At 44.4% G+C, this 23977-nt stretch overlaps 1 protein-coding gene across 1 annotated transcript in view; it reads left to right on the forward strand.

The window, feature by feature from the left end:
* The window catches only part of LOC143818238 (uncharacterized), a 208967-nt gene that overhangs the window by 119210 nt on the left and 65780 nt on the right, over window positions 1-23977 (forward strand). Inside the window, exons 3-5 of the mRNA XM_077299601.1 lie at window positions 12947-13033; window positions 15224-15291; window positions 18788-18811. Of these exons, the coding sequence (XP_077155716.1) occupies window positions 12947-13033; window positions 15224-15291; window positions 18788-18811 (179 nt within the window). The remainder of the gene's footprint in view (window positions 1-12946; window positions 13034-15223; window positions 15292-18787; window positions 18812-23977) is intronic.

Here is a 23977-nt window from a genome sequence, read left to right on the forward strand (position 1 = left end):
GATGTGACTCACAATGGAGGTCGCCGCATGGAGCATTCAGGAAGTGGCTATAGCCAGAAGTGTATGCCGTCGTCATAGTGCAGATGCACATGCGGGAAGGCAACACTAGGGGGAGACATTGGGGTCTGATATCTGCACACATATATAGGCATAATGAAATAAGAAGTGAAATAATGTTATACTTATCCCCCATGTATTAAAAAAAAAAAAAATATTCAAAGGGACAGCAGGAGAAAGAATCATGATAAGGCAACCATGGAAACAAATATAAGAGCACCTATGTAAGGCGACCATAAGGACAAATGCAAAAGCACCCAAATAATGATGGAATGACTGCGATATAAAGGACAATGAAACCAACTGCTATCCAGGTGATGTTTAAATGGACCAAAGCAAAATGCATAATGATGCCCAGCAAGGCAAGGCTATAAAGGGGGGAGAGAGAGAGTGTCCTAAAAAGGGCAAGCATCCCAAGGGAGATGTGTTGGTAAAGTGTGCCCAGATAAGTTATATTGACAAAACATCGGTAAGATGGCCTAAAGTTGAGCCAAATTTTATGACCAGATAGTATAATCTGCAATAAATTAGATTACACCTAAAAAGGGTAACTGTCCTCAAATGGGGCCTCATATACTTGCACTATAATGCACATAAATGCCCACCTGGACCCAAGTGAGGAGACACAGTATGGGTATAGATTTAAATGCTATAAGAACTAAAGCTCAATACCTGTGGATACCCAAATAGGAATGAAGACATATTGGGCCCTATAGTAGTGGGGTAGGTGTCCAGCTGTTTTGAACAGCTGACATGTGCCTGCAATAGCGGCGGGTGAAATCGCGATTCACCCGCCGCTATTAACTAGTTAAATGCCGCTGTCAAAACGCTGACAGCGGCATTTAACCGGCGCTTCCGGCCGGGTGGCCGGAAATGAGCGCATCGCTGACCCCCGTGACATGATCGGGGGTCAGCAATGCTTCTGCAGAGTAACCATAGAGGTCCTTGAGACCTCTAGGGTTACTGATCCCGGCTAGCTGTGAGCGCCACCCTGTGGTCGGTGCTCATAGCACACCTGCATTTCTGCTGCATAGCAGCGATCTGATGATCGCTGCTATGTAGCAGAGGCGATCGAGTCAGGCCAGCTTCTAGCCTCCTATGGAGGCTATTAAAGCATGGCAAAGGTAAAAAAAAAGTAAAAAAAATGTGAAAAAAATAAAAAAAATATTAAAGTTTAAATCACCCCCCTTTCGCCCCATTCAAAATAAATCAATAAAAAAATCAAACCTACACATATTTTATATCGCCGCATTCAGAATCGCCCGATCTATTAATAAAAAAAAGCATTAACCTGATTGCTAAACAGCGTAGCGAGAAAAAAATTTGAAACGCCAGAATTACGTTTTTTGGTCGCCGCGACATTGCATTAAAATGCAATAACGGGTGATCAAAAGAACGTATCTGCACTGAAATGGTATAATCAAAAACGCCAGCTCGGCACGCAAAGAATAAGCCCTCAACCGACCCCAGATCATGAAAAATGGAGACGCTACGGGTATCGGAAAATGGCGCATTTTGTTTTTTTTTTAGCAAAGTTTGGAATTTTTTTTTACCACTTAGATAAAAAATAACCTAGTCATGTTAGGTGTCTATGAACTCGTACTGACCTGGAGAATCATAATGACAGGTCAGTCTTAGTATTTAGTGAACCTAGCAAAAAAGCCAAACAAAAAACAAGTGTGGGATTGACGGAAAAATAAAAAAGTTATGGCTCTGGTAAGGAGGGGAGCGAAAAACGAACACGGAAAAACCCAAGGTCATGAAGGGGTTAAAGAGGGACCCCTTTAAATGGAAACCTGGTCAGGTTTAACGAACTTTTAAACTGTAGCAGTCATTTTTAGAACTTGCAGCAATGGATTAACTTTTAACTATGTACAGTCAGGGGCCGCGGTAAGATCAGACACTGGAGCGGAGTCAGTAGCTGTGGGACGAGCAGTTGCGGGAGCAGGGTCGGCCACCGGGGCAGGGTTGTTCCTCATACCAGCTTCAGATGTGGTCCCTCCGGTGCCAGTCTGCTCCGTCTCCGCTAGGGTCTGGAACGCTGGTTGCAGGACCTTGTGCTGCGGCGTTGTCATCTCTGTTTGCAGCATCTCGCTTTCCGGCAGGGCCTTGTTTTCTGGCTTCGGAGCACCGGAACTTCTTTCCTGCTCCGGACCAGGTGAGGCTGCCGACGGACGTCTGGTGAGGCTCCCGATGAAGGTCTTCTTCCACCCGGCCACAGCTTCCAGCTCCTGGCACACGAGCTGACAGGTGTGTTCTTCCTCTTCTTTCCGCAGGAGGTCCAGATTCATCGTCGGTGAAGGGTGCAGTTCTTGCAGGCCCTGGCTGGGAGAGTAATCGTGCTCCATCCCACGCTCCGGGGTCCCCTCACCTCCCTCTGCCATTTTACTTTACGGCACCTCCTCCTTCCTCACATCACAGTCTTGGCAGGGGGCGGGCATATTTTTCGTGCCGTTCTGCTGGACCCGCCCACGATGGCACACCCTTCTTCTCCAGCGCTCCTTGTGGCACTGTAATGGCGGCGGTTTGGGTGGCAATTTTGGCGGTCTTTTTGCAATACACAGTTTCACAATAAAGTACGGTTCAGACACAGCTCTGGCACAGTCTCTAGGAGCGCATGACTGATGATTTTTCAGGCTTGAGTAGATCCTGTTCATGACACCAAAATTGATATGGAGTGCCCCCAAGGGCTAGGGGTACTCGGTACCGGGTCCTTCGGTTCTCAAGGGGGATGTCACGGTGGCTGACCCGGTCCGTGGCCCTCGGGAGGTTCATGTTAAAGGGGAAAGGTCCTTAAAGGGAATGTTCGTGACGCCTCCTGTGGTATTCGGTCAGGGTGACCGACGCTGCTTTAAGGGGTCCGCTGGGGTGATGTTATGGCAGCTAGATGATATACCTTCCCACAGGTGAAGTGTATCCCCAGGGCTTCCCAGTGTGTAAATAGTGGATGGTGTGAGGCGCAGTGAAGAACGAGGACACAAGGTTGCAGTCTCTTTACCTTTTTACTGAAGGCTTCAGCATCCACAGTCCAGAGCACCAGATCACAGGGCAGGCAGAGTCCGGCCGGTTTGGAGGCAAATCCAGAGTCCCCTTATCCAGGTGGAAATCAGTAGCCTTCCTCTAGCGCCTTGGTGTTGTAGTACCTTACTGCTAAGCCTCTCATAAGGTCCTCACAGATGTTGTAGATGTTATCGATGTTATCTCTCTCTCTCTCTGTTCCCCAGATGGATAGGACAAACCCGTATGACCGGTGGCTTGAGGCTTTTTACAGGGAGTCTATCATGCCCCGGCCTCTCGTGGGTGCCACCTTGTCTCCTGGGTGTAGGGCAGATCAGTAACTTGGAAATAGCTGTCCTGCCGGTCTCTGGAGCAAGGCATAAAGGACTGTTGCTCCCTCGGTGTTCCGGCTACCGGGATCCTGCGCCTCAGAAGGAGGCAGCCTGTGCAGGGCAGAACTCCTTCTGGTATCCACTCCTTCGCTATGACTTCATTCTCACCCTCTCTACAATACAGTTCTCTTTTCGTGTCCTTCCTTAGGAACTGCCGCACTCAGGGCAGTCGCAGCTCCGTGACCCTCTGTCTGGGCCTCTGACAGGCTCCCACCCCTGTCAGGGACCAACTACCTGAGCGAAGCTCAGCCAGCAACTGCCTAACTTCCTCTCCAGGCCACCAGTTTTACCTAAGTGTGAAGAGTGCCCTAATAAATAGGAGCATAGCTCCCCCTGGTGGACTGGAGTATGAAATGTGTTGTATGCTTGTGATACCTGGTAAAGAGATCTCCTTTATTGCCTCCAAACTTAATATCACTCCCCCCTAGAGGAGAATGATATTACTGCAATGACCAGGACCGTGGGGTGCTGCATTTAGGTGACCAAATACTTATTTTCCACCATATGTTGCAAAATAAATCTTGCCAAATCAAACAAGGTGATTTTCTGGATTTGTTTTCTCATTTTGACTCTCATAGTTGTGGCCTACCTATGATGTCAATTGCAGGCCTCTCTCATCTTTTTAAGTGGGAGAACTTGCACAATTGATCACTGACTAAATACACTGTACATGCTATAGATAATTCCTGTGAGAGACATTACATAAATTCTGCTTTCATCATTTTTTTCTTTAATATTTTTTTTACTGTGACTGAAAAGTGGAGTTTAATCTTCTAGTGGCCAAAGCATGAAATGTTGAAATTCAATGATATACTGGATCTTGTTTGAATTTCTAATTTTTGTTCTCTGGATATGACCAACTGAATTAAATTTCTAGTAGTCAATTAAAATTGCATGCCTCTTATAATTTTCACTAAGGTGTCATAAATTGACTTTAAACTGTTTCCATTATGATAACAGCCTGCATGTTAGGCATTGGGATTCTTCTTCTGCACAGGATAGTTCCCAAGCCTTATCTTCCTCTGCAGTCTCCCATTCAGTTCCGAACGCAGTGGATGCTGCTCAGCAAAGATGTCGGTCTCGGCATCTTGCTCAGACTCAGTCTGTGAGCATGGTTATCACTGCCTCTCCAGGTTCAGCTTTGGTAACTAATAATAGACTGCAGCGAGCGGTCACTCCTGAGACTAGGTCCAGGTTTCGCTCTACTGAGCATGCTCGTGGGACTTCTCTTTGGTGGTCGCCCGTCACATGCTCAGGTCCTGTTCCAACTCCGGATTGGCCAGTGAGCAGGGTCCTGTCTGATTGGTAAAACCTATAAAAGGATCTTTTGCATGCCCATCGGTGCACTAAGATCATTTGTGTTCTGTCTGTTTGAGGAACGTAACGGTGCTGTGGACTCGGTTGCATGTGTTCAGGGCAGGCTTAGTTCCTTTAGAATTCACGCTTCTCCGGAGAGGAGTTCTGTGTGTGTGTGTGCTTGCACTGTGTTCTAGTCCACTACCGATTTCCCTTGCCCCAGTGGGGTGTGCGAACACCTGTAAAGCTAACAGGGTTCGCGTTTAGCGCCATATTTACTCTGAAGGTGTGTGCCTATAAACACAGACCTGTTGCAGACTTTCTTTCCCGTCGCTGTGTGCGATTAGCACAGCCACGGGCTTCTCCACTGAGTGACATTTAACTCAGTGCGAGTCAGTTACGCTCACTACTGGTTTCGCTATTATCCTCTTAGCTGCAGTTTGCCATCTCTGCATGGTGGACCACGGGTGGCGAACGCACTTTATTACTATATTTTATTTAGTGTACTGTTTTTCCCAAACACCATTACGTGTCACACAGATGACACACGAATGTCAACCGCGTGTCACAAATGTGCATGTGTGAAGGATGTATTGCAAACCATGCTGCCAGAAAAAACAGACATGTCTACATGTTTTGCACATGGGTTCACAGTTTCTGTGAAAACATTGACATGTACATGTAGCGCCCCCACTGCCGCAGGGCCGAGGGGTACCCGGTGCCGGGCCTCTGCGCAAGTCCGGCCGGTCCAATGGCACCTCCAGAGTTCTCTTCACAGGTGGAAATCGGTGCCTTCCTTCTAGCGCTATGTGTTGTGGTCCTTCCCTGCTGTGCTTACGGAAAGTCCCCACAACTGTTGTGTCTGTTTCTTAAGTTCCCTCACAACTCAATTAGATGATGTTCTGCTAATCCTCCGTCCCTCCCTGGTGTTCTGGTTGGGACGGCACCCGTTTGACGGGTAGGCACGGAGCTCTTCCGGGACCCTAGAGTTGCCCCTCTCCACAAGTTGCCCCTCAAGACTGCATAGGTGATTTAAGTTAGACAGCCCGCCTTAGACTGACTGTCCTGCCGCTGTTTGAAGTATTGCTTGAAGCTGAATGTTATTATACTCCCTCGGCATTCCGGCCACCGGTAGTGCGCCTCAGTAGGATGTTGCCTCGGTCTTACAGCACGACCCCTACTGGTATTTCTCCTTTTGCGTGATCTCATTTCTCACTCAGCACAATCTATCTCTCTTCTAGTCCTTCCTTGGGCACCGCCGCTGTCCTGAGCAGGCACGGTCCCGTTACGTTCGTTCAAGTTGCCAAGCCTCTGTCAGGATCCCACCCCTGACAGGGACCCTACCGAATCTTCTCCCGCAACACCCTCTGCCGCAAGGTGTTGCCTGGTTCCAACCCAGTCAGCTTTCTGATCTAACTTCCTGCCTGACCCCCAGTTTACCCACTATGGTGGGGAGTGGCCTAGTGAATAGAACCCTTAGCTCCCCCCGGAGGCCCGACTGTGAAATGTATTGGTGTCTGTGATACCTGATCAGATGAACTCCTTCAGTGCCATCAGACGCACCATAGCTCCCCTTAGTGGCGGAGCCACAGTACTGCAACGACCAGGACTCTGGGGCGCTGCACTCCCCCCTGGTTAAACACAGTACTCCGGGACTGGGAAGAAAACAACAATACAAGTTAGCAAAAAGACATACAGTTTTGTTGAGTGTGATAACAATAAGCATATTTAAACAGGCTTCCCTTTATGGGAGGTAAGGACACTTGAACGTTACAAACGTGGTTAAATATCATAGCAACATGCTACAAATAACTTTTCTTACCCAACCGGGTATTCTACTAAGTGCAAAATTGTTGAACAATAATTTAACATTGCCTTTAAGGACATACACTCTAAATCCACTAAAGACCTTCCTATAATCACATTATAAGGTAATTTAACTTTTTCATTCTCCTTCTTTAAATCTGCAGGACCGCCTGTCCTAACGGCGCCAGACCTACTGCCTCTCCTTTCTTACAGGACCGCTCCTTTCAGCCCGAGCCTTCTGTCTTTTCAGCTACTATACACAGTATAGAACATAACATACTTTCAGTTTAAGAGCACTGAGCCATCTCTGTATGGCTCCTATGAGGACTCGGGGTTTACCTTCTATCCTAATTATCTATCAACGTAATCAACCATTTTCTTTATACAACATCAAACCTTCTCATTATTTTTCTCACTAACATGCATGCTGGACACCACGTCTACCCCTACGGGCCCACTGCATCCTTCTACTATCTTTCACTTTTCCTTTTCAGAGAACATCATCAGCATTTCTTCACAATTAACTAGTTGAACACATATAACTTACTCATGTAAACATTATCATCATTTTCTTTCGTCAAACATTATTGCTACCTATCTTAAAGCAATATCATCGTTTAAGTGCGACAAATGAACATCCCCTTTAAGAGGGGACTAAGTCTCTATGAGGTAGCACGCCTTCTCAGGCTACCAGTCCGTACTCAACAAAGGTTCCAGTGTGGTATCTTCACAAAGAGTCCTTCTTTAAGTAAAACCAGTAGGGAGCACCTTTAATAAGGTGCAAACTATGTACAAGAAGTTCGGATCATGCACTGTTCATGATTTCAGCAGTTCTGGAAACTTTGTGCAAAAACTTGGAAAAATCAAACAAAAACAAAACAAAACAATAGGGATCCCGGGTCAACAGAAGGATCCCCTTAAGAGTTAACCCTGGACGGGTTTTAGCAGCAAAACAGCAGAGAAACAGTTAACTATTTACATGTTAAAGCATTATACGGGAACATCTACTCAAAACCACCCAGGAGGCAGCACCGGCGGGGGCAACCCCTTTGGGTATTGCGAGCCGCCCGGTACTGCATAAGGGGGTCTCTCGTCCCATCTGGGTGTCTGTGTACCCACAGTCTTCAGTTCTGTAGCGGTGCGGGCAGCAGACACGCTGGTCACTTGAGGAGGTGCCTGCGTGGCCACGACAGCGGTGGAGGTCATGACACGGCAAGTCGTGGTCTTCACAATGGTGCCTGTTGGGGTGACCACGGTGGTCTCAGTGGTAACCGTGGGCCGGTCACAAGGGGGCACCCTGGCCACGGGGGACAACTTTTCGGGCACCCTAGGCAAGGGGGTCATGGAACTATGCCTCTTGTGGACGTTCAGGGCAAACCACCCCTTCTCCCCAAGGTGCCGGGTGTAAACGACATCATCCCCCGGATAAAGATCCCGGCCTGGGTGGCCCTCTCTAAGATGTGACTCTACATCTCGCTGGTTAACAAAAACTTCGGCATATAGACCCGGTTCCTTTATAAAGCCCCAGCCTCCACGGAGCTTAAAGTCAATGACTGTGCCCTGTCTGCGCGGGGCCTGCTGAGCAGTAGGATCCTTGCGGGCCCGGTCCTTAACCGCCAGGTCTTTTTGATGGTGAGCCTCCAGCCCGGCCTGATATGTCTTCTCCTCCTCTTTCCACTGCTGCTCTAGCTGGACCCGGTATTCCTCCCAGCTTAGGGCCTGTACCATCTCCCCTTCCTGGGTCTCCACCCCGGGGAACCCCATAAGGTTAGAGCCCGGATTCATCCAGCGACACACTGTGCGCTCTGCACGGACTTCACACAGCAGGGTGGTTGGCGCGATCGGGGCCTTCATGCGGTGTTCCATGGTAACAGGCGTTGGAGTCTATGGGTCCCGGGGAGAGGGGGCGCCGCAACGGGGCCTACTAGTAAGCCCTCGGCCGGTGGGACGGGGTCGGCGGACTCACCAGCCGATACAGAGGCCTCCTCCGCGACAGATTCGTGTCGACGAGGGTCTCTGTGGCTGCTCCGGTGACGGTGCAGGATCCGACGCCTGAGGACCTTCTTCCGGCGCTGCCTGGTACGGAGCCTGGGCCTTCATGTTCAGTTGGAGGAGTTGGTCGATCAGGCTCTCCATCTCGACCCGCAGAAGTTCAGTACTGTCCACGGAGAACGGGCTGCTGTGCTCATCCGGGTAGTTGGGGGAGACTTCCACTTCAACCCCACTGTCGGGTTCGGAGCTGCTGGCCATAGCGTCCTCCACGTGGGTCGCTTCCTGGTCTTTTTCCCGCTCTCTCCTTCGTGGGCGGCGTCGTTTTCTCGATCTCCGCCCCCCATTGAGGATTAGGAGGCGGATCTCTGCTGCTGACGGACACGTCCTTACGGTGCAGAAATATTTAGACTGGGCGGCCATTGTTGTTCGCGCTCTCCAGCTTGCCCACGCCTACTCCACGCCCCTCTTCTTCTCCTGCGCTCTCCTCAGCGCTATAATGGTGGCGGATTTTGGCGGTAAATGGCGCAGCACAGTCTTTGTAATAAAGTACAGTCCAAGCACAACAAATCACAGTTCCAAGGCACACATGACCTGATTCTTCAGGCTTAAGTAGATCCTGTTCGTGACGCCAAAGTTGTAGCGCCCCCACTGCCGCAGGGCCGAGGGGTACCCGGTGCCGGGCCTCTGAGTCTCTGCTCCGGGGTTGTCACGGTGGCTAGGCCCGGTCCGTGACCCTGCCGAGGGGCGCACAGTGAAATAGGTATAACAGATGATGGTGATGAGGCTGTAGTGGTGCAGTGCAGTAAATAACGAGGACACCAGGTTGCAGTCTCTTTACCTCTTTACTGAAGATCTCTGGGTCCTCAGTCCAGAATACGGTTCACCAGGCTGCGCAAGTCCGGCCGGTCCAATGGCACCTCCAGAGTTCTCTTCACAGGTGGAAATCGGTGCCTTCCTTCTAGCGCTATGTGTTGTGGTCCTTCCCTGCTGTGCTTACGGAAAGTCCCCACAACTGTTGTGTCTGTTTCTTAAGTTCCCTCACAACTCAATTAGATGATGTTCTGCTAATCCTCCGTCCCTCCCTGGTGTTCTGGTTGGGACGGCACCCGTTTGACGGGTAGGCTCGGAGCTCTTCCGGGACCCTAGAGTCGCCCCTCTCCACAAGTTGCCCCCCAAGACTGCATAGGTGATTTAAGTTAGACAGCCCGCCTTAGACTGACTGTCCTGCCGCTGTTTGAAGTATTGCTTGAAGCTGAATGTTATTATACTCCCTCGGCGTTCCGGCCACCGGTAGTGCGCCTCAGTAGGCTGTTGCCTCGGTCTTACAGCACGACCCCTACTGGTATTTCTCCTTTTGCGTGATCTCGTTTCTCACTCAGCACAATCTATCTCTCTTCTAGTCCTTCCTTGGGCACCGCCGCTGTCCTGAGCAGGCACGGTCCCGTTACGTTCGTTCAAGTTGCCAAGCCTCTGTCAGGATCCCACCCCTGACAGGGACCCTACCGAATCTTCTCCCGCAACACCCTCTGCCACAAGGTGTTGCCTGGTTCCAACCCAGTCAGCTTTCTGATCTAACTTCCTGCCTGACCCCCAGTTTACCCACTATGGTGGGGAGTGGCCTAGTGAATAGAACCCTTAGCTCCCCCCGGAGGCCCGACTGTGAAATGTATTGGTGTCTGTGATACCTGATCAGATGAACTCCTTCAGTGCCATCAGACGCACCATAGCTCCCCTTAGTGGCGGAGCCACAGTACTGCAACGACCAGGACTCTGGGGCGCTGCATACACAGGCCAATAGATTTGAATGGATCTTACATGTGCATCTCCAGAACGTGTGAAAACTGTCACCACACGTACTGGAGACACTGACATGTGACTGAGGTCTTAGGAATACTGGGGATAAGGCTGCTGCAGATGATTGCTCTGATTAGCAAAATACTCAAAATAGAAGACAAGTGCTAACCCTTTCACTGCCATCATCTCTACTACAAAAGTGTACGTTCTGATATCAATGCAGCTAAAGCCAGGCAAATGGACGTGGGAAAAACAAGAATTTACAACTCACTTAGATGCAATTTTTTTACTTACAAGAATGTAAAAAATAAAGTGAAATGCAAAGTTTCATAACTTTCAATGTGGAACAAAATTCTTTTAAAACCATGAACGTTTAGTTACTCTATAAAGGGATTGTTCAATACTTTCATTTGTTAGATGTTTAATTTCAGTCACATAGAAATCTGACCGCTGCAACCATTCACTGGCCGATACTGTGGCTGGTAACAATATGTCCACCAGCAAGAGATCTTCTCTTACCTGGAAAAATCAATGAAAAGGTGCTGGCTAGGTGTCTCCATGTTTGCCTTGCTGTCCTCTGCCATTTGTCAAATATAATCTGACTTTAGCTGTAGAAAAGTGCCCGATGTTTTACAGGAAGTGTTGGTGGACCTTGTCTCTGCTCCTGACAAATTATATGGTGTGTGCGCTAAAAGCTGTTGTAACTTATTCTGGAGTGTTGCAGCAGCAAAGGATCATACTCGTACTTTGGTCCAGCTTTTGTATGAAAGGACAAGTTCACTTTAACTTGTCCTCCCTTCTGGAGATAAACATTCCTCTTCTAAAAGTCATTTTCTATAGTACCCGTGACTACAGTACTGAAGATATTTTACATTTCACACTTTTATTCTACACTAGCTGAAGAGCCGGCGTTGCCCGGGCATAGTAACTAACTGTAGTTAGTTATAACAAATTATATTGCACATAAAAACATTTCAGATCATATACTCAACACTACAGATTTGCAACAAAAACTAACTAAGTATTGATAATATTTTATTTTCAACTCATTCAAGAGCCTTTTGGATAAACAACATTTTTGGTTTTTCCTTCCGATGCAAAGATGAACAGATTAATGGCAGTTCCAACTCTTGAACAGGCCACGTAAAGTTGACCATAAGAAAAGCATGGAGATTGCAAATCAATCCCTACTACTTTCAAGGACTGTCCCTGAGCCTTGTTAATGGACATTGCAAATGCCAGTCGAAGTGGAAACTGAAGGCGTTTAAAATCAAATGGCAAATCAGATGGAATGTGTGGAATTCTTGGAATGAAAATGTCCTCTCCTTTGGCACATCCTGTTGCTGAGCTGTGTATCTAATCCTATCCTGTGTGACACCATTTGCTGAGCTGTACATCTAATTCTGTCCTGTGTGATACTGTCTGCTGAGCTGTGTACCTAATCATTTCCTGTGTGATACTGTCTTCTGAACTGTGCATCTAAACCTATCCTGTGTGTTACTGTCTGCTGAGCCATGTATCTAATCTTATCCTGTGCGATACAGTCTGCTGAGCCATGTATCTAATCTTAACCTGTGCGATACAGTCTGCTGAGCCGTGTATCTAATCCTATCCTGTGTGATACAGCCTGCTGAGCCGTGTATCTAATCCTATCCTGTGTGATACTGGCCTCCCCATGGGCTCCCCCTGCAGTCTGTGTCAGAGGGTGGTCTGTGTTGGTACGGTAATAAATTGTATTATTTCCAGCTTTACAGAAGGATGATAACACCATAGAAATGATAAGAATAATAGGCCTCAGTTACCACAACTGTCTACAAGGAAAACTGTTGCTCATAGCAACCAATCACAGCTCAGCTTCTTCTAAACAGCCCTGGTGAAATGAAAGATGCTTAGTGATTGGTTGCTATGTGGAGTGGGCGTGGCTGATACACACACACATGCTTAGTGATTGGATGCCGATACATACACACACACACTAATTTTTATATATATAGATAATATAATGTGTAACGCGTTTAGATACCTTATCGATATTTTCTCAATTTGAGTGAGTGATTTTTTCAAAACTTTCCAAGAGCTAAGCAATTCAGCTGCATAACAATCTGCTAGGTGTCAAGAAACTTTTTATTAGCTGATAAAACGGATTATTTTGGAGAGCAATAGCAAAGAAAGGAAAGAAGTTCCAGCACCAGGCGTCTCTTCATTAAAATCTTCAATATTTTATTTTGATGTCAAGAATAAAAAATCATGCGGGGACGCAGCCCTTAAACACCTGACGCGTTTCGAACAAAGTTCTTAAGCATGATTTTTTATTCTTCACATGAAAATAAAATATTGAAGATTTTCATGAAGAGACGCCTGGTGCTGGAACTTTTTTCCTTTCTTTGCTATTGCTAATGAGTGGTATCCAGCCTCTTGTTCCTGGCACCTGTGTACATCCGGATTCCGGTGATCCCATTCCCTGCTCCTAATATTATGTTTGATTATTTTCTACTTACATAATAAAAGCAGGATACAAAAAAATATGAAAAAATAAGGAACAAGACCAATTATTAAGTTATTTCCCGTGCAGAGTATGTATCACCTAGAATAATTTATCATCTCTTTTTCAGTGTTCCTTTTCCTGTGGATAGGAATTTTAGCTTCTGTAGCTGAGGATATGACTACAGAAACCGCTGCTGGGACACCAGACACAACAGGTACAACTACATGCTCTAAGGCTTTAAAGGGAATGTACAATATGCTTACAAACTTGTCCACAGCCACCAACACCGCTAAAATAAGTAATTATTTAATAGCCATTGTCCCCTATCCTCCCCATTGGGCTTCTATTTCCTTTGGATGCAATGGTGACATCACATATACCCAATATGACTGCCAGGGAGATTAGGGACATGGTGCTGGAAAGGCGGGAAGCATGTAAGAGAGCATATATTAGTTATGGTGGCTGTAGGCAGTTTACGGAAATTCCCTTTAAAGGGAATCTGTCAGCAGGATTAACCCTCCTAAGGGCTCGTGCACACAGCTATAGATGCTCTCATCCGAGATAATCGGGATGATTATGCACATGAGTTTGATCAAACTCTGGTCAGACTCGGAGTGTCAGCATAGTGTGATCCGCTTCTCTCTGAGAGAATCAGAGCACGCTGTGAGGAGAAGATGGAGAACAAAATTTCTCCATCTTCTCCATTGTGCCAGTGCATGGAAATCGGACTGCACTCAGATATCATCTAAGTGCAGTCCAATGATTTCCACAGACTCATTGACTTGAATGGGCGAGTGCGATCTGAATATCAAATCAAAGTTGGACATACAGTGATTTTTTTTTTATTAGACAGACTCTGTCAGAGGGAAACAAATATTGGACATGTGCACGGCCCATACACTAACATTGGTCCAGGTGGGATCCGATGTTGTGTTGGTTCACAATTGGACCGTTAATACAGACGTTTGCACGAGACCCAAGTTGTCAACATTGGCATACGGGTGATAGATAGTTGAATAAAGAGATCCGATGTCTTATTCCCAAGAAATGCACATTTTTCTTGTATATACAGTAAATGAGCTGTGAAAATGAACCCGTCATGTAAAAAAACCCACCATTGACCTGTAGATATGGGATTAAGCTGCGTTCTAAACCTGCCTGGGGCCCGCACTTAGAGCCTTCTGCCGGGAGGAAATTAATTTTATTCCTCCTGCAGAATTTGGGTTCCAGTCATGGAGGTGGCGCCAGAGTGGGTTAAGTGAAGACTCTATGAATAGACGGCGGCGGCGGTAACTGCGCTCTTGGCACTGAATGACAGCTCTCTCAGCAATCAGTGCCAGGGGCGCGGTTACAGACGCCACTTTCTATACACTGAGCAGTGACTGAACCCACGCCAGCGCCACTTCCACTATGAACGCTGCCGGGAGGAGTAATTTCCTTCTGGCAGTGGGTCTCCATGTGCAGGCACCAGGCAGGTTCAGGATGCTATTAACCTGCAGATTAACCCCATATCTCCGCTCTGGATTAATAGCATTTTTGTTCACATTGCCGGTTCCCTTTAAGGTGCGTCTCCATGGGGCCATATTGTCGGCGGTTTGGACTGAGCGGAAACCCCGATCCGCCCAAAGCGCCACCCCCTTCTGTACGCGCGGTGATTCCGGATGTGTTCATTGCACACATCTCCGCACCCCATACATAGGACCCTGTTATTTACCTTGCAGCGACGGAGCATCGCCACAAGGTAAACAGACAAGCTGCAGTCTAAAAAGACGCGCCGCATGTCCGGAAATGCAGGGCCACCGGATGTGTGTTCACACACACAGAATTTCATAAAATCCCCTCCACTATGCTGTAACATCTGGACGCTGCGGGTTGAACGCTGCGGCTGCACGCAGCGTTCAATCCGCGGCTAATCTGGATGTAAACCCTTAAGATCTATGGGCAGGACACAGATCTGCATGAGAATCTGCCTCCAGATCTTATTTTAAATAAGAGGAGGAGTTACTAGTTAGTGACATGTAATGAATGATAGTCTGCTCTCCTGATCTACTGTACATCTCTGGACACAGATTCTCAGGGAAATCCATGTTTGGCTTATAGATGTAGCAGCTCATTTACATATTAGAATAACGTGGATTTCTCTGGAATGAGACATGGGATCACAGATATCAAAGCATCACTATATTCAGCATCCTATGACCTATATGCCTATGTAAACGGCTTTCGTGGGTTGATCCTACTGACAGATTCCCTTTAAGAAAAACATAATATAAAGAATATATTGTATACTTTGCATGAACTCTAGAGAATCACTTTGTACCACCTAGTATTAATACTCTAAATGACTAGTTATGGAAGCAGAACCGCTCTGATCTATCTCACATATGCTTTCATCGTTTTTTAGGAACTTCACCCATGGCAAATACTAATATGCCAGAACATTCAGCTCATACTATAGCAACACAGGATCCAGTGAGTGTATTTTGTTCATTATGTTGTATGGAAACAAAGCTGAAATTTGATGTCATAAACCAGTAGAGAAGTTCAGAAGAATCATCATCAGTTATCTCTCAGATGTACAGTTTGCTCATTCTGCAGTCAGCTATACATAGTGATAGACAGAGGCTGTAGAAGCCAAACATTCAAAAACTTTTAAGGTAACCCAACTGAAAAAATATACACTCAGCCAAAATATATGTATTTAAGTAAAAAAGATGCCCCCTTTTTCTTTCCGCTTTGTTAGCAAATCCAAGCTCCACGCTTGGAGTGCTAGGTATACTCGTGTGCAATATGTTATATATATACAGTACAGACCAAAAGTTTGGACACACCCTCTCATTTAAAGATTTTTTTGTATTTTCATGACTATGACATCAAAACTATGAATTAACACATTGGAATTATATACTTAACAAAAAAGTGTGAAACAACTGAAAATATGTCTTATATTCTAGGTTCTTCAAAGTAGCCACCTTTTGCTTTGATGACTGCTTTGCACACTCTTGGCATGAAAATGCAGAAAAATCTTTAAATGAGAAGGTGTGTCCAAACTTTTGGTCTGTACTGTATATATATATATATATATATATATATATATATATATATATATGTATATATATAAAAATATAAACAATGCTACTTACTTGGGAGCGATCTGAGGTATCCCATGAACCGTTTCTATTTAACCCTTTTCCGATGTTGAGCATAATAATATGCCCACGTTGGAATCCCTCCCTTTGATGTGGGCTGGAATTTTTTGAATAGCTGACATGTGCCTCTTACAGCCGCCGGTGGAATCGCAGTCCACCCACGGCTGTTAATCTGTTAAATGCCGCTCATAAATCTCTGACAGCGGCATTTAACTTGCGCTTATTAGAAGTGCGTTGGAAAACCTGTCCATCGATGACCCCCGTCACATGATCGCGGGCCACCGATGAGTCAGCATTACAATCAGAGGTCTCCAGCAGACCTCTATGGTTGTCATAGCCAGATTGCTATGAGTGCCGCCCGGTGGTCGGCGCTCATAGCAAGTGAGCATTTCTGCTACACACAGGCGATCTGATCATCGCCGGTATGTAGCAGAGGCGATCAGACACCTGCACCTTCTAGTCTCCCATAGAGACTATTGAAGCATGCAAAAAGTGAAAAAAAGGTTTTTAAAAATATAAAAAAAAATTAAAAAAGTAAAAGTTCTAATCGACCCCTTTTGCCCCATTCAAAATGAAACAATAAAAAAATCAAATATACGCATATTTGGTATCGCCGAGTTCAGAATCGCAAGATCCATAAACATAAAAAAAAATTAACTTGATCACTAAACAGCATAACCAGAAAAAAATTAAAAATGGCTGAATTAAATTTTTTTGGTCACTGCTACATTACAATAAAATGCAATAATGGGCAATCAAAAGATCATAAGATCATATCTAGACCAAAATGGTATCAATAAAAATGTCAGTTGGTGCGCAAAAAATAAGCCCTCACCCAGCTCCAGATCACAAAAAATGGAGACACTACAGGTCTCGGCGCCATTTTTTTTTTTTTTTTTACCAAAGTTTGGATTTTTTTCACCACTTAAATAAAAAAAAGAACCTAGGCATATTTGGTGTCTATTAACTCATAATGACCTGGAGAATCATAATGGCAGGTCAGTTTTAGTGTTTAGTGAACATGGTAAAAAAAATCCAAAAAACAACTATGTAATTGCACTTTTTCTGCAATTTCACCACACCGGGAATTTTTTTCACGTTTTCCAGTACAAGATATGTTAAACCCAATGGTGTCTTTCAAAAGCACAACTTGTCCTTCAAAAAACAAGCCCTCATGTGGCCATTGTGACTGAAAAATAAAAAAGTTATGTCTCTGGGAAGAAGGGGAGCAAAAAACGAAAACGCAAAAGCGAAAATACCTCGAGTCAAGAGGGAGTTAAAAGTCTGGCTTTTTTATTTAAATCCTCATAAACCACATCACAGGAATCTCTAATACAGCCTTTGTTCAACACAAAGTGAAACAAAAAGCAACAAGTCCATGCAACAGTACTGGTTAACCTGCCTGGCTAAGGCCGGCGTCACACTGGCGTGTTTTACGGATGTATGAGAGGCGCAGAAAATACGGATTGCATACGGTACCATGATTCTCTATGGCCCAGCTCCTATCTGCCGTATTTTACTGATCCGTATTATACGGTCTTGTACGGCCGTAGAAAATCGCAGCATGCTGCGTTTGTCACCGTATTGCGCAAAAAATCCGCCAATGAAAGTCTATGGGGGCGAGAAAAATACGGATTACACACGGACCATCAGTGTGACTTGCGAGAAATACGCAGCGGGGTTCTATAAAAAAGCCACCAATTCAGTGCGGTGTAAAGTAAAATCACACTGACAGAATAGAATAGAATAGAATAGAATAGGTAGAATACAGTAAATGTGTACACATAGAATAGGTGTGTATATATATATATCCTTCACGCCAATTTTTTCCGGGATTTAACCCTTTAATTTAATAGCTACAGCTTCAAAATTTTGCACACAGACACTTGTTATATTACTAAAGAGGAATATATAATAAAAAAGGGATATGAGATGGTTTACTGTATGTAAACCATGTCTCATATCCTGTCGGGTTTGTGAAGGAGAGAGCAAAAGCCGGTAAATGAATTACCGGCTTTTATGCTATCTTGCGCTGAATTAAATATATATATATATATATATATATATATATATATATGTGTCTCACTGACATATATATATATATATATAGACTGTATATATGTTTTTAGGAATATTTGAGCCGATGAATCCATGATTTTTCTATTTTGCAAGCCTGCGCAAAAAAATCGCCGTACGGAAGCCATACGGATGCCATACGGATGACACACGGATACATTTGTCCGTAAAAATTGCATCCTCGCATTGAATACGGAACAGTGTTTTGTGAAAATTACTGCGTATTACGGCCGTAAAATACAGACCGTATTTCCCTACACTGGGTGTGACGCCGGCATTAGAGTTCAGCTTCTTAGTTCTTTAGCACAGGCACTCAGTCCAGGAGATCTGCACACCTCCATACACACAGCCATGTGATGCACAACTCAATTTGCTTTGGAGGTAGAAGTGGCTCCCCTTAATTCTTGGGTCCCTAGCGGCTGCACAGATTGCACCAATGATACATCTGCCCCTGATGATCACCCATTGATTTAAGTGGGCACCATGTAATACTACATTTCCCCTGCAATACCTCAGTGAATACTGTTACAAATAAATTTCTGTTACATTGGAAACACGTAATAATGATTCTGTTTGTAGGAGCTAGAATCCAAACCAGTGTCTAGATTAAATGAACTTCATGGTTGAGTATGACTACTCATGCAGAAGTGCTAGATGGAGTAATAATTTTAATAGATCATCATAGTCTTTTTAGACTTTCAGAACTCCTGGTAACAGTAATGTTTCTTTATCTCCCCTACCAGGAATCCACTGATACCATGTTAACAGTAAGTACAACAACCGTTAGAGCTTCAGATATAGCTGCTGGAAAGCTTCTGTACTCTTCTTAATTCAACCTCAAAAATTGGGGCTATTCTTAACTCCATTAGAATAATTACAAAATAAAGGTCCTATGGTGTACATTACAAGTGAGAAATGTGTTGTAATAATTATTACATTGTTTTCCTAAAAAAGACCTGCCCCCAAAATAAGCCCTAGTATGATTTTTCCGGCTTTCTGGAGTATGCTGAAAATATAAGCCCTAATTCAAAAATAAGCCCTAGTTGTGGTTCAACAAGAAAGTGCCCAGGCAGCTAAAAAAGTGAAAGAATACAGAAAACAGTAGGACCCTCCACTTGCCAACTCTACTGTAATTGTTAGGTGTCTGGTGAGTGCGATTCTTTTCGGGGTAAACCATTATTAGCAATCAATCCAAGTGCATAGAGAATAATAACTGTAAATATAAGTAGGCAATTTAAACCATAATAACTACGGTATGTACCCACCAATGCACTGTAGGACTGGTATATATGGTTCTGCACCATGAAAACAGCAGATCATATAAGAAAATCACAAATGAACCAGTAATAGTACTAACACAAAATGGATTATCAACATTTAGATAAAATGCAATTTATTTTAAAATGCAAATGAAGTATAAATATATTAATTAGCCTGTAGGTGGTGCCACACAACAACAAATAAATCATAAGACCTACAATTTCCAATATGATACTACATCTATTTGTCATATACATGTTAGGACAAATTCCTTCTGGTCTTATCATTATCATTTGATGAATACTCCACTCAGGGTTACTACGGTAATTATATGTTCATACCTTTCCCTATTTGTTTATGTGGTGCCATCTACTGGCTAATTGATATATTTATATTTTAATTAGCATTGATCAATAAATTATACTTTATCTAAAAAAATGTTAATACATTTTCTTTTGGGGATTGTTGTTCATGGAATATAAGACATTTCCTGAAAATAAGCCCTAGCTCATCTTTTGGAGCAAAAAATAATATAAGACCCTGTCTTATTTTCGGAGAAAATGGTATTATGTTCTTTCTATGCTGAAACATTGGCATAAGGTGGCTATACATTAGTCAGGAATGGTCAGTGGCTGACAACTCACGACAGTTTGTGCTAAACCTGTCAACTCTTGTAACATTCAAGGATTCAATTTAGGAAGGTTGGAAAGTGTGGCTTGTATTTCCTGTATTACATATGTCATAATATTGATTGACTGGAATGTGGTATACCAGGGATCCTCAACCTTTGGCTCGGAAACCACGTATGGTTCGTGGGCCCAAAAAGTGCTGCTTATGACTGTCTGCCAGTTTAGTGCATTAGCACCACATATAGCAAAGCGGCTGTGAAAAGAAGGGCTTCAGATGGAGACTGTTTGAGTAGCTCTGGCCAGAAGAGCAGATCTGGATCTGCATATACAGTGCTTCAAGAAGTATTCATACCTCATTTTTATGTGATATAAGCACACAAAGTAGTAAGTATTTGTGAATTGTAAAGAAATTGATACTTGGTTTTCTACATATTTTAAAAATATTAATCTGAATATTGTGACATTCATTTGTATTTAGCCCACCTGAGTCAATACTTTGTAGGACCACCTTTTGCTGCAATTACTGCTGCAAGTCTTTTGGAGTATGTCTCTACCAGCTTTGCATCTAGAGGCTGACATTTTTGCCCATTCTCCTTTGCAAACTAGCTCAAACTCAGTGAGTAGTGTTGAGCGATACCTTCCGATATCGGAAAGTATCGGTATCGGATTGGATCGGCCGATATCGGCAAAATATCGGATCTCGCCGATACCGATACCCGATCCCAATGCAAGTCAATGGGACGAAAATACCAGAATTAAAATAAACCCTTTCTTTCCTTGTAGGTTCATTCTACATGAAGGAAAACAACTAAGAATAATGTAGGATGTATTTTAAGGAGGTGGCGGAGACATTAACCCCTTCCCGACATTTGACGTACTATCCCGTCGAGGTGGGGTGGGCCCCCATGACTGCCGACGGGATAGTACGTCATACGCGATCGGCCGCGCTCACGGGGGGAGCGCGGCCGATCGCGGCCGGGTGTCGGCTGCATATCGCAGCTGATATCCGGCACTATGTGCCAGGAGCGGTCACGGACCGCCCCCGGCACATTAACCCCCGGCACACCGCGATCAAACATGATCGCGGTGTACCGGCGGTACAGGGAAGCATCGCGCAGGGAGGGGGCTCCCTGCGGACTTCCCTGAGACGATCGGTACAAGGTGATGTACTCACCTCGTACCGAACGTCTTCTCCCTGCAGGCCCCGGATCCAAAATGGCCGAGGGGCTGTATCCGGGTCCTGCAGGGAGCACTTCCGGGTCGGAGCAGGCTGCAGATGAAAGCTGCAGCCTGCTCCGATGAAAGTATGATCGCGGATCTGATAGAGTGCTGTGCACACTATCAGATCTGCGATCTGTGATTTCCCCCCTGGGACAAAGTAAAAAAGTAAAAAAAAAAATTTCCACATGTGTAAAAAAAAAAAAAAAAAATCCTAAATAAATAATAATAAAAAAAAAAATATTATTCCCATAAATACATTTCTTTATCTAAAAAAAACAAACAAAAACAATAAAAGTACACATATTTAGTATCGCCGCGTCCGTAACGACCCAACCTATAAAACTGGCCCACTAGTTAACCCCTTCAGTAAACACCGTAAGAAAAAAAAAAAAAAAACGAGGCAAAAAACAACGCTTTATTACCATACCGCCGAACAAAAAGTGGAATAACACGCGATCAAAAAGACGGATATAAATAACCATGTTACCGCTGAAAACGTCATCTTGTCCCGCAAAAAACGAGCCGCCATACAGCATCATCAGCAAAAAAATAAAAAAGTTATAGTCCTCAGAATAAAGCGATGCCAAAATAATTATTTTTTCTATAAAATAGTTTTTATCGTATAAAAGCGTCAAAACATAAAAAAATGATATAAATGAGGTATCGCTGTAATCGTACTGACCCGAAGAATAAAACTGCTTTATCAATTTTACCAAGCGCAGAACGGTATAAACGCCTCTCCCAAAAGAAATTCATGAATAGCTGGTTTTTGGTTATTCTGCCTCACAAAAATCGGAATAAAAAGTGATAAAAAATGGTCACGTGTCCGAAAGTGTTACCAATAAAAACGTCAACTCGTCCCGCAAAAAAAAAAAACCTCACATGACTCTGTGGACCAAAATGTGGAAAAATTATAGGTCTCAAAATGTGGAGACGCAAAAACATTTTTGCTATAAAAAGCGTCTTTTAGTCTGGTTTCACACTTGCGTTTTTATCTGCATGCGTTTTTTAAAAAAACCACATGTGTGAAAAAATGCATGTAAACGCGGTAAAACGCATGCGTTTTTATAGAAAAACACAAGAAAACAAGAAAAAAACAAAAAACCCTAACCCTACCCCTAACCTGAAATACGTGGCACTGAAATACGTGGCACTGAAATATACGTTTATATACGTATATGCGTATATAAGTGCCACGATATTTCAGTGGCCACGTATTTAAGTGCCACGTATTTAAGTGCCACGTATTTAAGTGCCACGTATTTAAGTGCCACGTATTTCAGTGCCACGTATTTCAGTGCCACGTATTTACGTGCCACGTATTTACGTGCCACGTATTTTTCAGTGCCTGAAATACGTGGCACTGAAATACGTGGCACTGAAATATCGTGGCACTGAAATATCGTGGCACTGAAGTATTTACGTGCCACGTATTTTTCAGTGCCTGAAATACGTGGCACTGAAATACGTGGCACTGAAATATCGTGGCACTGAAATATCGTGGCACTGAAATACGTGGCACTGAAATACGTGGCACTTAAATACGTGGCACTTAAATACGTGGCTCTTAAATACGTGGCACTTATATACGTGGCACTTATATACGTGGCACTTATGACTGTCAGAAAATGTTCAGTAAACGGTTAGGGGTAGGGTTTCAGGTAGAATTGGGGAGATTCCACTGTTCAGGCACATCAGGGGCTCTCCAAACGCGACATGGCGTCCAATCTCAATTCCAGCCAATTCTGCGTTGAAAAAGTAAAACAGTGCTCCTTCCCTTCCGAGCTCTCCCGTGCGTCCAAAAAGGGGTTTACCCCAACATATGGGGTATCAGCGTACTAGGGACAAATTGAACAACAACTTCTGGGGTCCAAGTTCTCTTGTTATCCTTGGGAAAATAAAAATTTGGGGGGCTAAAAATCATTTTTGTGGGAAAAAAAATATGTTTTATTTTCACGGCTCTGCGTTGTAAACTGTAGTGAAACACTTGGGGGTTCAAAGTTCTCACAACACATCTAGATAAGTTCCTTGGGAGGTCTAGTTTCCAATATGGGGTCACTTGTGGGGGGTTTGTACTATTTGGGTACATCAGGGGCTCTGCAAATGCAACGTGACGCCTGCAGACCAATCCATTTAAGTCTGCATTCCAAATGGCGCTCCTTCCCTTCCGAGCTCTGTCATGCGCCCAAACAGTGGTTCCCCCCCACATAGGGGGTATCAGCGTACTCAGGACAAATTGGACAACAACGTTTAGGGTCCAATTTATCCTGATACCCTTGTGAAAATACAAAACTGGGGGCTAAATTTCATTTTTGTGAAAAAAAAAAAAATTATTTTCACGGCTCTGCGTTATAAACTGTAGTGAAACACTTGGGGGTTCAAAGTTCTCACAACACATCTAGATAAGTTCCTTGGGGGGTCTAGTTTCCAATATGGGGTCACTTGTGGGGGGTTTGTACTGTTTGGGTACATCAGGGGCTCTGCAAATGCAACATGACGCCTGCAGACCAATCCATTTAAGTCTGCATTCCAAATGGCGCTCCTTCCCTTCCGAGCTCTGTCATGCGCCCAATCAGTGGTCCCCCCCCACAAATGGGGTATCAGCGTACTCCAGACAAATTGGACAACAACTTTTGAGGTCCAATTTATCCTGATACCCTTGTGAAAATACAAAACTGGGGGCTAAAAAATCATTTTTGTGAAAAAAAAAAATAATTTTTATTTTCACGGCTCTGCGTTATAAACTGTAGTGAAACACTTGGGGGTTCAAAGCTCTCAAAACACATCTAGATAAGTTCCTTAGGGGGTCTACTTTCCAAAATG

Source organism: Ranitomeya variabilis, chromosome 3 (assembly GCF_051348905.1).
Source record: "Ranitomeya variabilis isolate aRanVar5 chromosome 3, aRanVar5.hap1, whole genome shotgun sequence".
Taxonomy (NCBI): Eukaryota; Metazoa; Chordata; class Amphibia; order Anura; family Dendrobatidae; genus Ranitomeya; species Ranitomeya variabilis.